Raw genomic sequence first — 14,232 nt, 5'->3', positions numbered from 1 at the left:
TTAACCGTCCTGCCAACGCACTGCTCCAGTGTGAAAGCCCTCGGGGCTTTCACACTGGAGACACAGCAGCAGCTCTTTCAGGGTGCTTTGCAGGTGCTGTTTTTAGCCGGAAAATCAGTCCCAGTAACTAATGGTAAATTATTGAATAGAGGATCTCATTATCGGACAAGGTCCTCGGTCAGAGTTGAAATTTTTTGGTTATTCATTTCTTTGAGCCCCCTCATCAATATTCTTAATACTATCTAGAAGTCATGGAAATGTGCAAAGTGTGGATGGTGTTATTTATGAATATTTTTGATTCTGTCTTCAGAAACCCACATCAGGAGTTACTGTGGAGGAGTCGGAGCAGAGTCTGGAGGAGCTCATGGCTCAGATGAAGAACATGTAACTTGCCAGTTCATCAAGCAACAAGCGATTCTCCATTCTACAGAGAACATGCTTCTTATTTACTTTGTCATCACATTAGTCCTCATTTAATAAAGTCTGACAAAAGCACTGCATTGTCCCCCGACATTCAATCAAGTTCACCCTTCCAGATTCCAACTGCTATATCCCTTGGCTTGAATCTGCTTGGTTAGTTTTGGACAGCATAGTTTTTAAAGACGCTTATAAAAAGACCATTGGAGTAAACCTTTCAAGAGAGGAGTAAGGGAGCTGCTATTGCCAGCCTTCTCCTACAATTCTAGTTGCCTGGTTGTTGTACTGACCTACTTGGCCCCAACACTTTGAGTCACTGACACAGAACAAGTAAACAGATAATGAAAGTCGTACACCCTTATCTGACTACTTGTTCTGTGTCATAGAAGCAAGATGGTCAATGACAGCCAGGTAACTAGAAAATTTACAGTAGATGTTTCCATCATGACAGGTTTGTAGAGATACATAAAGGATTGTTTCCATCTATGTATATAAAGACTCCAGGGTGACTCTACTTTCACATATTTGCATGTTTACTGTGTCAGCGTGAAGAAGATATTGTGATTTATAGCTTTGCAGTATCTGCGGCCCACTGAGACAGTAAGTGTTCGCAAATACTTTTGGATATACTGAATCACCACAGCATTTGTGAAATTGTCAGTCCTCATAGCCTGTTAGGTTGCTATTACTAATAAATTGTTAAGCTATATTTAAATGTTAAGTGTATTTATTTGTCTGTATTACCATGCTTTATTTCTAAACAGAATGGAATTGGGTTCAGTAAATAGTAACTATCCTGGCCACCACTTCAATTACTATAGTGTCTGGAGGTCTGCTTAGTCCTCATTAACACATTCAGGCATTCAATATAAATTGTAGAAAGAGCAGCCTCAGCTCAACTTGATATCTTTTTTTTTTTTTTTTTGAGTGAGGGACATGAAGCCTAGGTTCACACTGATTGTGGGTTTGAAATTTGTGTGAGTTTAGCTCGACATTTCAGTCCGAATTCAGGGGCGATTTTAGAGACATCTGTGCAGGTTCATACACAGATGTCTATTGAAATCGCCCCTGAAGTCGCCAAAAGTAGTTTTGGGAATCTGTGCGGTGCCGCAAAGTCAGTGTCGCACCGATTCGGATGGTTCCGTTGCTGGCAATAGGTTCTGAAGTGGGATGCAATTTGGCCCAATGTGAACGGGGGCAAAGTCCCTATCCTGCTGCTGAAATGCAGCCCTGTATGCAGCTGATATTACATAATTTATACAGTGCACCCAGCAGGAGCATGTGTTAGTAAACCAAATACCGGTAGTTTGTTTGGACCGGCTTGTTCCAAATTAACTAATTAAAGTTGCAAGAAACCTGGAGCTGTGTTTTTAAGATCAATATAGATGCTTTTCCACGTATAGTCTTTTTTGTGATTTTTTTTTTTTTTTTTTACATTTTGTAATAAAGCTTCTTTAATTTTTAAGCAGACTTGGGCTCTTAATAAGTACCACATTGTATTGACAACACACTATGGAAAAATAATCCAAAAATTTATAAGACTGACCAGAACCAGCCTTTTAGCCCTTGTACACACGGTTGGACATTCTGACGGAAAATGTCCGATCGGACAGTGTTTTCAAATAATCCGACCGTGTGTGGGCTCCATCGGACTTTTTCCGTCGGAATGTCCGACCAACAAAGTTTGAGAGCTGGATATAAAATTTTCCGACAACATGATCCGATCGGACTTTGTCCAATCGTTTGTAGAGAATTCCGATGGGACAAAGTGCCACACATGCTCAGATCAAATTACGAGACCAAAGCTATTGGCTACTAGCCGCAACGTAGTCCCGTCGGAACGAACGAACGTCATCACGGTCCGAATGATTGGATTTTCCGACAACTTTGTCCGACCGTGTGTATACAACACCAGTTTCGGGAAAAATCAGATGGATTTTGTGGTCGGAATGTCCGACCGTGTGTACAAGGGCTTAGAGACGGTGTAGGCTGATGGACTATATAATCAATATGCCTTTAGGCAGGGTCTAGTTCTCTGCACCCAATCAAATGGGGGGATAAATATTTCTATAGTAATTATTCTATGTTTTAATAGCAACTGATGTGTGGATAAAGGGCTATTCCTTCACTATTTTTGTTTTGGATAGAATGGGCAAGAGAATAACCTCTGTCTGTTCTTTTTACTCCTGTCCAACACCTCTTTTGTAAGTGAGTAGAAAATCTTCAACAGCACAGAACCTTTAAAATGTGTTCATTTAGCATCCCTACTCTACTAAAACAGAGCATATTTATTGCTCTCTTGAAGATTTCACCACACTTCTTGTCCCATGGCAGATTCTTAGCAGGACAGAAAGTGAGGAAAATCCCCCTTATTGGACAAACAGACTGCAGTAAAAACTGACAGAGGTGCTAACTCTTTTGAATTCCATCCCAAAAAAAAATATGTAGAATTCCTTTTGATGTGCTACTATTTATTTCTGCAGGAGATATGTAACTTTTGTTTCCTTCTGAACAGCCTACATACTTGTGAATTCATTTATTTACAGTATCCTCAAATTTACCTGTGATAGAAAAAATAAATTGTTGCATCACCAGAAAAAATGCATGGATATTAATGGTTCCTGATATATGTATGTGTGTACAGTGGGGACGGAAAGTATTCAGATCACCTTCAATTTTTCACTCTTTGTTATATTGCAGCCATTTGCTAAAATCATTTAAGTACATTTTTTTCCTCATTAATGTACACACAGCACCCCATATTGACAGAAAAACACAGAATTGTTGCAGATTTATTTAAAAAAAGAAAGACTGAAATATCACATGGTCCTAAGTATTCAGACCCTTTGCTCCGTATTTAGTAGAAGCACCCTTTTGTTTTGATCTAATACAGCCATGAGTCTTTTTGGGAAAGATGCAAAAAAAATTTCACACCTGCATTTGGGGATTCTCTGCCATTCCTCCTTGCAGATCCTCTCCAGTTCTGTCAGGTTGGTGGACAGCCATTTTTAGGTCTCTCCAGAGATGCTCAATTGGGTTTAAGTCAGGGCTCTGGCTGGGCCATTCAAGAACAGTCACGGAGTTGTTGTGAAGCCACTCCTTCGTCATTTTAGCTGTGTGCTTAGGGTCATTGTCTTGTTGGAAGGTAAACCTTCGGCCCAGTCTGAGGTCCTGAGCACTCTGGAGAATGTTTTCATCCAGGATATCCCTGTACTTGGCCACATTAATCTTTCCCTCGATTGCAACCAGTCGTCCTGTCCTTGCATCAGAAAAACAGTCCCACAGCATGATGCTGCCAACACCATGCTTCACTGTTGGGACTGTATTGGACAGGTGATGAGCAGTGCCTTATTTTCTCCACACATACCACTTAGAATTAAAGTGGAAGTAAACCCATCGATTTAAACAGTTAAAAAAAAAAAGGCATGTCGGGAATGCTAACTGCACATTGGCTGTGCTCTCAGCCAAACTATCAAACCATCCAATGGCTGGTGTCATAACGAATCACATGTGCAGCACCATAGCAGTTGAAGATTAAACCGAGGCAAAGATGGCAGCTTCCTTGGCTGAAAACGATAGGGGAGTTTACTTCCACTTTAAGGTCAAAAAGTTCTATCTTGGTCTCATCAGACCAGAGACTCTTATTTCTCACCATCTTGGAGTCCTTCGGGTGTTTTTTTTTTTTCTAGCAAACTCCATGCAGGCTTTCATGTATCTTGCACTGAGGAGAGGCTTCCATCGGGTCACTCTGCCATAAAGCCCTGACTGGTGGATGGCTGCAGTGATGGTTGACTTTCTAGAACTTTCTCCCATCTCCCGACTGCATCTCTGGAGCTCAGCCACAGTGATCTTTGGGTTCTTCTTTACCTCTCTCACCAAGGCTCTTCTCCCCCGATATCTCAGTTTGGCCAGACGGCCAGCTTTAAGAAGGGTTCTGGTCGTCCCAAACGTCTTCCATTTAAGGATTATGGAGGCCACTGTGCTCTTAGGAACCTTAAGTGCAGCAGAATTTTTTTTGTAACCTTGGCCAGATCTGTGCCTTGCCACAATTCTGTCTCTGAGCTCTTCGGGCAGTTCCTTTGACCTCATGATTCTCATTTGCTCTGACATGCGCTGTGAGCTGTAAGGTCTTATATAGACAGGTGTGTGGCTTTGCTAATCAAGTGCAATCAGTATAATCAAACACTGCTGGACTCAAATGAAGGTGTAGAACCATCTCAAGGATGATCAGAAGAAATGGTTACCATATTTATTGGCGTATAACGTGTACCTTTTTCCCCTTAAAATCAGGGGGAAATTGTGGGTTCGTGTTATACGCCAGTTGTGAGCCTCTCGGTGGCTTTCGCCCTCTCTAGCAGTCCCGTGTGAGCCGTCGAAAGCCACCAAGATACAGAGCGGATGTCCTGTGTATCTTGGCGGTGCCATTTTTGAACAGCAAGGCTACAATGACAAGGCTGCATTGATGGGCATTTAAATCTAAATTTTATTTTCCTTAAACTTTCCTCCTAAACTTGGGGTGCGTGTTATACGCCAATGAATACGGTAAATATGAGTGTCACAGCAAAGGGTCTGAATACTTAGGGCCATGTGATATTTCAGTTTTTCGTTTTTTTATAAATCTGCAAAAATGTCAACAATTCTGTGTTTTTCTGTCAATATGGGGTGCTATGTGTACATTAATGAGGAAAAAAATGAACTTAAATGATTTTAGCAAATGGCTGCAATATAACAGAGTGAAACATTTAAGGGGGTCTGAATACTTTGTCCCCGATTATATATGGGCCGAAAGTGTCAATATTTTGTGTGGCCACCATTGTGAGCATGGAGTTCACAGGTTGCCACTGGCGTCCTCTTCCACTACGACACCTTCCTTTTTGAGGATCCCCCACAGATGCTCAATAGCGTTTAGGTCTGGGGACACGTTTGGCCAGTCCATCACCTTTACCCTTGGCTTCTTTATCAAGGCATTGGTCATCTTGGAGGTGTGTTTGAGGTTGTTATGTTTGAATACTGCCCTGTGGCCCAGTCTCCGAAGGGAGGGGATCATGCTCTGCTTCAGTATATCACAGTACATGTTGACATTCATGTTTCCCTTAACGAAATGTAGCTCCCCAGTGCTGGCAGCACTCATGCAGTCCCAGACCATGACACTCCCACCACCATGCTTGACTGTAGGCAAGACACACTTGTCTTTGTGCCCCTCACCTGGTTGCCACCACACACTCTTGACACTATCTAAACCAAATAAGTTTATCTTGGTCTCATCAGACCACAGGGCATGGTTCCAGTAATCCATGTCCTTAGTCTGCTTGTCTTCAGAAAACTGTTTGGGCTTTTTTGTGTATCATCTTTAAAAGAGGCTTCCTTCTGGGATGACAGCCATGCAGACCAATTTGATGCAGTGTGCGACATATCGTCTGAGCACCGACAGGCTGACCCACCCCTTTAAAGCGGAGGTCCACCCTAAAGTGGACCTCCGCTCATCGGAACCCTCCCCCCCTCCGGCGCCACAATTGGCACCTTTCAGGGGGGAGGGGGGGTGCAGATACCTGTACAGTACAGGTATTCTGCACCCACTTCCGGGATAGCTCTCTGCGGAAAGGGGGGTATATTACGCCCCTTTCCGCAAGTGCCCCGCTGCCTGCTGGGAAACACACAGATCCCAGAGGCAGCGGGGACCGTCCTTATTGCACAGCGCGACTCGCGCATGCGCAGTAGGGAACCGGGAAATGAAGCCGAAAGGCTCCATTTCCTGATTCTCATACCCAAGATGGCGGCGGCAGCACTCGAGACGATCTAGAGATCGGCTTCAGGTGCCGACATCGCGGGCGCGCTGGACAGGTAAGTGTCACTATTTTAAAAGTCAGCAGCTGCAGTATTTGTAGCTGCTGGCTTTTAAAAAAAAAAAAACGCGCAGTCCCGGTGGACTCCCGCTTTAACCTCTGAAGCAGTGCTGGCATCACTCATATGTCTATTTCCCAAAGACGACCTCTGGATAGGACGCCGAGCATGTGTACTCAACTTCTTTGGTCAACCATGGTGAGGCCTGTTCTGATTTAACCCTCTCCTGTTAAACAGCTGTATGGTCTTGGCCACCGTGCTGCAGCTCAGTTTCAGGGTCTTGACAATCTTCTTATAGCCTAGGCCAGTGATGGCAAACCTTGACACCTCAGATGTTTTGGAACTACATTTGCCATGATGCTCAACTACACTGCTGAGTGCATGAGCATCATGGAAAATGTAGTGCCAAAACATCTGAGGTGCCAAGGTTCCCCATTACTGGCCTATATCATCTTTATGTAGAGCAACAAATCTTTTTTTCAGATCCTCATGAGGGGCCATGTTGAACTTCCCCTAACCCGTATGAGAGCGATAACACCAAATTTAACACACCTGCTCCCCATTCACACCTTAGACCTTGAAACACTAATGAGTCGCATGACACCGGGGAGGGAAAAATGGCTAATTGGGCCCAATTTGGACATTTTCACTTTTGTTGCCAGCAGTTTAGACATTAATGGTTGTGTGTTATTTTGAGGGGACAGCAAATTCACACTGTTATATAAGCTGTACACTCACTACTTTACTTTGTAGCAAAGTGTAATTTCTTCACTGTTGTCACAAGAAACGGTATAATAAAATATTTACAAAAATGTGAGGGGTGTACTCACTTTTGAGATACTGTGTGTGTATAGAGAGAGGTATACTACAAAACACAGACTAATACGGTTTTAAAATTTTAATAACATAGAACATATTACAAAAATAAATATGTTGTCATATACTGCATAAAGTGACATAAAAAAAGATTTTCACTAGTGATAGTAGTTATGCTGATGAATACTAATAGTACAGAAAAACAGTGCAGTTTCAAGTATATGGAATGTTTCACATTTGGCTTCAAGCATCTTCTCATAAGTCTCAAAAATATCCCAACCTTTTGGTCTGAATGGGGTGCCCATAACATGATAAATAACATGATCATATAGTAACATATGCATTTCAGTTTATAGAACTTGTACTGTACTAAAATACTGGGAGCTATAAAAGTAAAAAAAAAAAATGTATATAAAAAGTGTACCTTTAAGCGACACCTTTTTTTTTTTAGAACACTATACCGTACATGCTAGTTGTCCTGGATTTACTATGCTTGTCTTGCGGATTTGGGGGTGTGGTTTATGGGTACAAAAAGTTCGAGGCATTTTGACAAACGTGCATTGTTCTGAGAGTACATCTGTACATAAAAATGGTATGCCAGTATATGAAGATGTGGATATTAAAAAAGTAGAACTATAAGCAAAAGTTTTTTTTTCCCATTTTGGAAAGCGTAAGGGTGGGTCATAACCCCTGTGAGCTTATTTTTTTTCCCATCTGTGTCCCATTGGGGAGATTTCCCTTCACTTCCTGTCCCATAGAAAAAACAGGAAGTGGGAGGGAATCCCTTGGAGAACCCAAGATCACCAGAACTCATGTCCCCATTGCAAGATCCCTTATTACTTTTCTGGGGAACTCAAAATTTGGGATTTTCTTTTACTCAGTGATAATGGTAAACAGGACAAATAGAGAGGGTGAATGAACGGGGGGACACAGACCGCAATAAAACTCACAGGTGTTCTAATGCATCTCCAATCTATCCAAAAGTAAAAAAATAAAAAGATTTGATTTTAGTTGTACTTTATACAACTTGCCGACCAGCCGCCACAGTTTTACTACGGCAGAATGGCACGGCTTGGTGAAAATGACGTTATGTAACGTCGCTTTGCCCTGTGGCCACTAGGGGCGTGCAGGCCCCCGGAGCTGATGCGAGTGCCTGGTGGTCATGATCACTGCTGGGCTCCCGCGATCGCTGCTGACACAGAGAACCGAGATCTGTGTGTGTGAGAGGAGACGTGACCGATTGTCTGTTCATACAATGTATGAACAGCGATCTGTCATCTCCCCTAGACAGTCCCATCCCCCCTTCAGTTAGAGCACAGAGAGGGAACACAATTAACCCCTTGATCGCCCCCTAGTGGTTAATCCCTTCCTGCCAGTGACATTTTTACAGAAATCAGTGCATTTTTATAGCACTGATCGCTGTATAAATGCCAATGGTCCCAAAAAAGTGTCCCGATGTGTCTGCCATAATGTCACAGTCCTGATAAAAATAACAGACCACCACCATTACTAGTAAAAAAAAAAATAATAAAAATTCCATAAATCTAGCCCTTATTTTGTAGATGCTATAAATTGTGTGCAAACCAATCAATATATGCTTATTGCGATTTTTATTTTTTTTACCCAAAAAAATATGTAGAATACATATCGGCCTAAACTGAGGAAAAAAATGTTTTTGTATATATTTTTGGTTGATATTTATTATAGCAAAAAGTTAAATATATTGCCTTTTTTTCAAAATGTATGTTCTTTTTGTGTTTATAGCACAAAAAATAAAAAACCGCAGAGATGATCAAATACCACCAAAAGAAAGCTCTATTTGTGGGAAAAAAGGACGTCAATTTAGTTTGGGTGCAACATTGCACGACTGCGCAATTGTCAGTTAAAGCGACGCAGTGCCGAATCGCAAAAAGTGCTTTGGTCAGGAAGGGGGTAAAATCTTCCGGGGCTGAAGCGGTTAAATATAACCATAAATATTGCACAATATATTAACATACTACTGGGTGCCTTATACAAATATCAGTACCTAATATCTGTCTAGATTAGCTTTCAGCAACCCCCATACTCATAAAGGCTTGAAGAGAGAGGGAGGACCAGAACTATAAGCCAATCTGGCGCTGTAAAACACGGAGTTCGTTAAGAGAAGAGGGAAAAGCACATGGAGTGAGTGGCTGCTGTAACAAGGAATTGGTGGCTGCTGTGGCTGCTGTAACAAGGAATTAACCTTGCTGTATTGCTTATATGTACAGAAACCGAATCAAAGATCTTGACAGGTAAAATAGTTTACTTTGAACTAAGTACTTCTTTTTGGCTATAGTTCAGCTTGAAAAAAAGAATTCTGATAAACTGGCCACATAACAATTTCAGTGCAGATTCAGAAAAACTCTTCCTGTACCTCTAAGACCGCGTACACACGGGCGGACTGTTCGCCCAACTTTGTCCGCTGAACAGTGTTTCAGCGGACAGTCCGCTCGTGTGTGGGCTTCAGCGGACAGTTTCAGCGGACAGTCTGACGAACAAAGTTTTTCGGAATTCCCGTAAGACAGTCCGCTGAAACTTGGTTTCAGCGGACAGTCCGCTCGTGTGTAGGCTTGTTCGACAAACTAAGTTTCGCGCATGCTCAGAAAGGATTTACACGGCGAAGGTTGCATTGCAGTGTATTGGACGTCGAATTTTTCGTCCCGTCGTACGTGCCGTTCACGTCATCGCGCACGCTTTCAGCGGACTGTTCGTTCATCGTGTGTGGTCAAGTCCGTTCATGCAAATTTTGAGCGGACTGTTTGTCGGATTGTTTGACGAACAAAGTTGGGCGAACATTTCGCCCGTGTGTACGCGGCCTAAGGTGTCATTCATATGTCTAACTGGCTGTGGTACAGCAAGGATGTTGTGAAAAACTGTACCCTGAAGATTAGGTGTATGTGGACAGCCATGACTGGGGAGCCTATACAAAGCAATGACTGTCTGACAGCGACCACAGCTGTCCGAATGTAATCTCACAGCCAGGGATTACCTGCAGTTAGGCTACTTTCACACTGAGGCAGGCGCTGGCGGTAAATCGGCGCTATACCGTCGGTTTATCCCCTGCCAGCAACCGAAAAAGGGTTAAAACCGCCGGCAAAGCGCCGCTGCAGCGGCACTTTGCCAGCGGGTTTGCAGCGCTGCCTCATTGTTTTCAATGGGAAGGGGCACTTTAGGAGCAGTGAATACATCGTTCCTACAGCGCTCGAAAGATGCGGCTTGCCGGACTTTTTTGACCGTCCTGCAAGCAGCCCTCGGGGCTTTCACATTGGAGTCAATTGAGTGGCTGTTTCAGTGCACTTTGCAGATGCTATTTTTAGCACTTTAGCGTCTCAGTGTGAAAGGGGTCTTAGGCTACTTTCACACTGAAGCACCATGCCATTAGTGATAAAATCTCAGCAAATTTTTTCTGCACTTTTAGGGTGCTAGCGGGCCTTTCTTTTAAGGTCACGTGACAACGTGACCTTAAAAAAAAAAAAAAGACCCATTTTGCGGCACTTCGGAAGCACTGCCCCATTCATTTCAATGATGCTGCTTGTCCCACAAGCGCACCTCCTCAGTGTGAAAGCACACACTGCAGAGAATGCGAGGCAGTTTTCAGGCGCTATTTCTGGTGCTAAAACTCCTAAAAACTGCCTCAGTGCGAAAGGGGTCTTTGAAACAGATGCTCGTTCCTGGACCCAAGCCCAGGCCAATTGTGTGCAGAGTTGATCATCTGTCTCTTAGGCCCCTTTCACACTGGGGCGGGAGCAGCGTCGGCAGTAAAGTGGCACTATTTTTAGCGCCGTTTTACTGACGGTATTCGGTCGCTAGCAGGGCAGTTTTAACCCCCGCTAGCGGACGAAAAAGGGTTAAAACCGCCCGCAAATTGCCACTGCAGCGGCGCTTTGCCGGTGGTATAGCCGTGCTGCCCCATTGATTTCAATGAGTAGGAGCGGTTTAGGAGCGGTGAATACACCGCTCCAAAGATGCTGCTAGCAGGACGTTTTTCCCTTCTCCTGCTAGCGCACCACTCCAGTGTGAAAGCTCTCCGGCTTTCACACTGGAGTGAAAGGGGCCATTTTTTTTCAGGCGCTATTTTTGGCGCTGTAGTGCCTGAAAACCACCTCAGTGTGAAAGGGGCTTAAATGCAGGTAATTGTCTCCTGTGTGATTATCTATCTGAAATCCAGCTGCAACTGTTGTCAACCTTTCATTGCTTTGTAGGTTTTTCACAACATGCTTGTCGCATTTATTTATTATAGGTACTTTTACAGCGCTGTCACTTTACACAGCACTTTACATATATTGTACATTCATATCAGTCCCTAACCCTCAAGGAGGTTACAATCGAAGGTCTCTAACTCACATTCATATATGCACATACTAGGGCCAGTTTAGACCGAAGTCAATGAACCTACCAGCATGTTTTTGGAGTGTGGGAGGAAACCCATGCAGGCACAGGGAAAACATGCAAATTCCCAGCAGGTAGTGTCGTCGTTGTGATATGAACTGACGACATTAGTACTGCTAGGTGGAAGTGCTAACCACTTAGAATCGCTGCTTATTTGACCACGTGAATGAGACCTAACAGGTGTATGTAGCTGAACTCAAATAATTAGGACCTTCTTACTTATCTTGTAAGAACCAGGCAAACTTGATTCAGAAAAAAAAGTTCTGTACTTGTGAGTGCAAATAGCATTTTCTACTTTCATTTGCTATGGTGCGAAACAAGTTGATGTCAGTCGCGGATGTGGGCAAAAACAAAAAACACAATATTGTCCAGGATATTAGATTATAGACTGAATATTACTTTCCTGGTGCGTCCATGGCAGCATACACATGGTTGGTTGCTCTGCCCACAACTAAGTGTAAGCTGCCATGGATAGGTACCAGGAAAGGAAAATTACGGAAAGGTAAGTGTTCAATTTTCCTGTTGCCTCCATGGCAGCATACACTTGAATATGAGCAAAGCAACCAACTATGTGTATGCTGCCATGGATAGGCAACAGGAAAGGAAAATTACGGAAAGGTAGGTATTCAATTTTTAATTATTTCAGACATTGTGTAGGAAATTAACAACTGTCAACTGGTACCATTTGGTGAAGTCAGTATTTCCGGCTGTAAATAAAATGCTGTTCTGCTATCACGCTAGAGTAGGGTTTAAAATAAGGGCATTTTGCATTGTTATATCGTCTACAGATCTCTTAAGTAGGTTTGGTAGATTTGCACATCGACTCCAGATTTTCATGTTGTCATTCAGTCAGGATATTGACTGGTAAAGTGTTCCTGAGACTATGTGTGTCTCCCCCACTAGAGGAGTGCCCAGAGGAAGCTTTAGCCCCTAACACAGATGTCTCTGCTTCTTTAATTTCCATTGCTCTTTTGTACAGCTCTGCTGCTCTTTCAAAGTCACCTTCTTCGTACCTGGGAAATCAAGATGGACCATATTAGAATTATTACAAGTGAGTTTCTTTCGTTACCGGTAAATGGAATTAAATTTAAGGCTGCTCTCACACTGCAGCGCGTATAACATGCATAGCGCATTTTAAATGTGTGGCATGCAGCACGCATGTGAATAACTGGTGAAGGATGCTACCAGGGCTGACTCCTTAACAACCAGCTATTCATTGTATGCATGAAAGTTAACCCCTGCCCCACGCCCCCCCCCCATACTTACCCGAGCCCAACCCAAAAATGTGCACGACTGCTCTCCCGGGTCTCTCCCTCCTCATTGGCTAAGACACAGCCATTGGCTCTCGCTGCTGTCAATCGCAGGAGGGGGTGGGCCCAGGCCATGCTCTCTGCGTGTCTTATGGACATGAGGGGAGAAGGTGGGATTGAGCTACTAATGACCACCAAGGAGACAGGAGCCTGTGCAGGGGAACATTGTTTACATCCCCACTGATTTTTTTTTTAGGGAAGCTAGCACTGCGCAACCACTAATTTACTCAACAACAATCATATTTTTGTCAGGTGACCCCAAAAACAAACCTAAAGAGGAACCCTGGCTGTGTTTTTGTGCATTTTTGATGCTTTTCCTGTTGACTTCAAACCTATAACTTCAGCTGCATATCTGCAGTGTGAGATCAACGGCACTGCTGCCTTTGATAGCTAGTCCAAGGAGATTTGGTGATGTCACTGCTGTGCTTCTCTGATATGAGTAAGAAAATTCGTGCCGCTACTAAGATTGTTTCTCCACACAATATTTTGGGGAGAAGATGCTAACTTTGGAGCAGACAGAATCTGGAGCAGCTGTGCATGAAAACCAATTCAGTTAAAACAGAACTAAACCTTACATTTCAAATTTGTGAGCAGGTAGCACTTCATTACAGAAGTAACATACTACGGGATTGATTTACTAAACGAGTGTGCACTTGACAAGTGCAATTGAGCTAATTTTCCCTAATCAAAGAATACCCAATCAGGTGCAAGGAAAATACAAAAAAACGCATTTTTTCTTGCATATGATGGTATGATAGAAATCAGCAGAGCTTCACCACATTCACTAAGCTCTGGAGAAAATGAGTGCAACTGCACTTGCAAAAGACACGTTGCTTCCATCAATTTCTATTATCTTATGTTTTTCTTAAAATGGTCCATTTAAACATTTGATATGCTTTCTATTTTCTATTGTGAATAAAATATGGGTTTATGAGATTTGGAAATTGTTGCATTCTATTTTTATGTAGATTTTACACAGCGTTCCAACTTTTTTTTGAAATTGGGATTGCATACACATACCATGGTTTGTAGACCTTATAACTTTCCTACAGACTAAATAATATACACTGGTTTGGTTTACTTTTTACCAAAGACATGTAGCAGAATACATTGAAGATTATTATTATTAGTATATAAATACCAAGGGGGGGAGGACCTATCAAAAGAGAGATACATATACACAGTATCTCACAAAAGTGAGTACACCCCTCACATTTTTGTAAATATTTTATTCTATCTTTTCATGTGACAACAATGAATAAATTACACTTTGCTACAATGTAAAGTAGTGAGTGTACAGCTTGTATAACAGTGAAAATTTGCTGTCCTCTCAAAATAACTCAACACACAGCCATTAATGTCTAAACCACTGGCAACAAAAGGGAGTACACCCCTAAGTGAAAATTTCCAAGGTGTCAATATTTTGTGTGGCCACCAT

The 14,232-nt window shown here is 42.7% G+C and overlaps 2 protein-coding genes across 2 annotated transcripts in view; one reads left to right on the top strand and one right to left on the bottom strand.

The window, feature by feature from the left end:
- UBA5 (ubiquitin like modifier activating enzyme 5) overlaps positions 1–1,126 on the top strand; it is a 31,053-nt gene extending 29,927 nt beyond the window's left edge. The window contains exon 12 of the mRNA XM_077491530.1: positions 311–1,126. Within this exon, the coding sequence (XP_077347656.1) occupies positions 311–388 (78 nt within the window). The 3' untranslated portion in view covers positions 389–1,126. The remainder of the gene's footprint in view (positions 1–310) is intronic.
- Positions 1,127–7,141: 6,015 nt separating this feature from the next.
- Positions 7,142–14,232, bottom strand: part of NPHP3 (nephrocystin 3) — a 133,390-nt gene continuing 126,299 nt past the window's right edge. The window contains exon 28 of the mRNA XM_077491526.1: positions 7,142–12,497. Within this exon, the coding sequence (XP_077347652.1) occupies positions 12,326–12,497 (172 nt within the window). The 3' untranslated portion in view covers positions 7,142–12,325. The remainder of the gene's footprint in view (positions 12,498–14,232) is intronic.

The sequence above is a fragment of the Lithobates pipiens genome, unplaced genomic scaffold (genome assembly GCF_037356315.1).
Source record: "Lithobates pipiens isolate NorthernLeopardFrog02 unplaced genomic scaffold, aLitPip1_a1.2 Scaffold_19, whole genome shotgun sequence".
Classification (NCBI taxonomy): domain Eukaryota; kingdom Metazoa; phylum Chordata; class Amphibia; order Anura; family Ranidae; genus Lithobates; species Lithobates pipiens.
The sequence above is the reverse complement of the archived record's forward strand: the minus strand, read 5'-3'. Positions and strand labels throughout refer to the sequence as shown.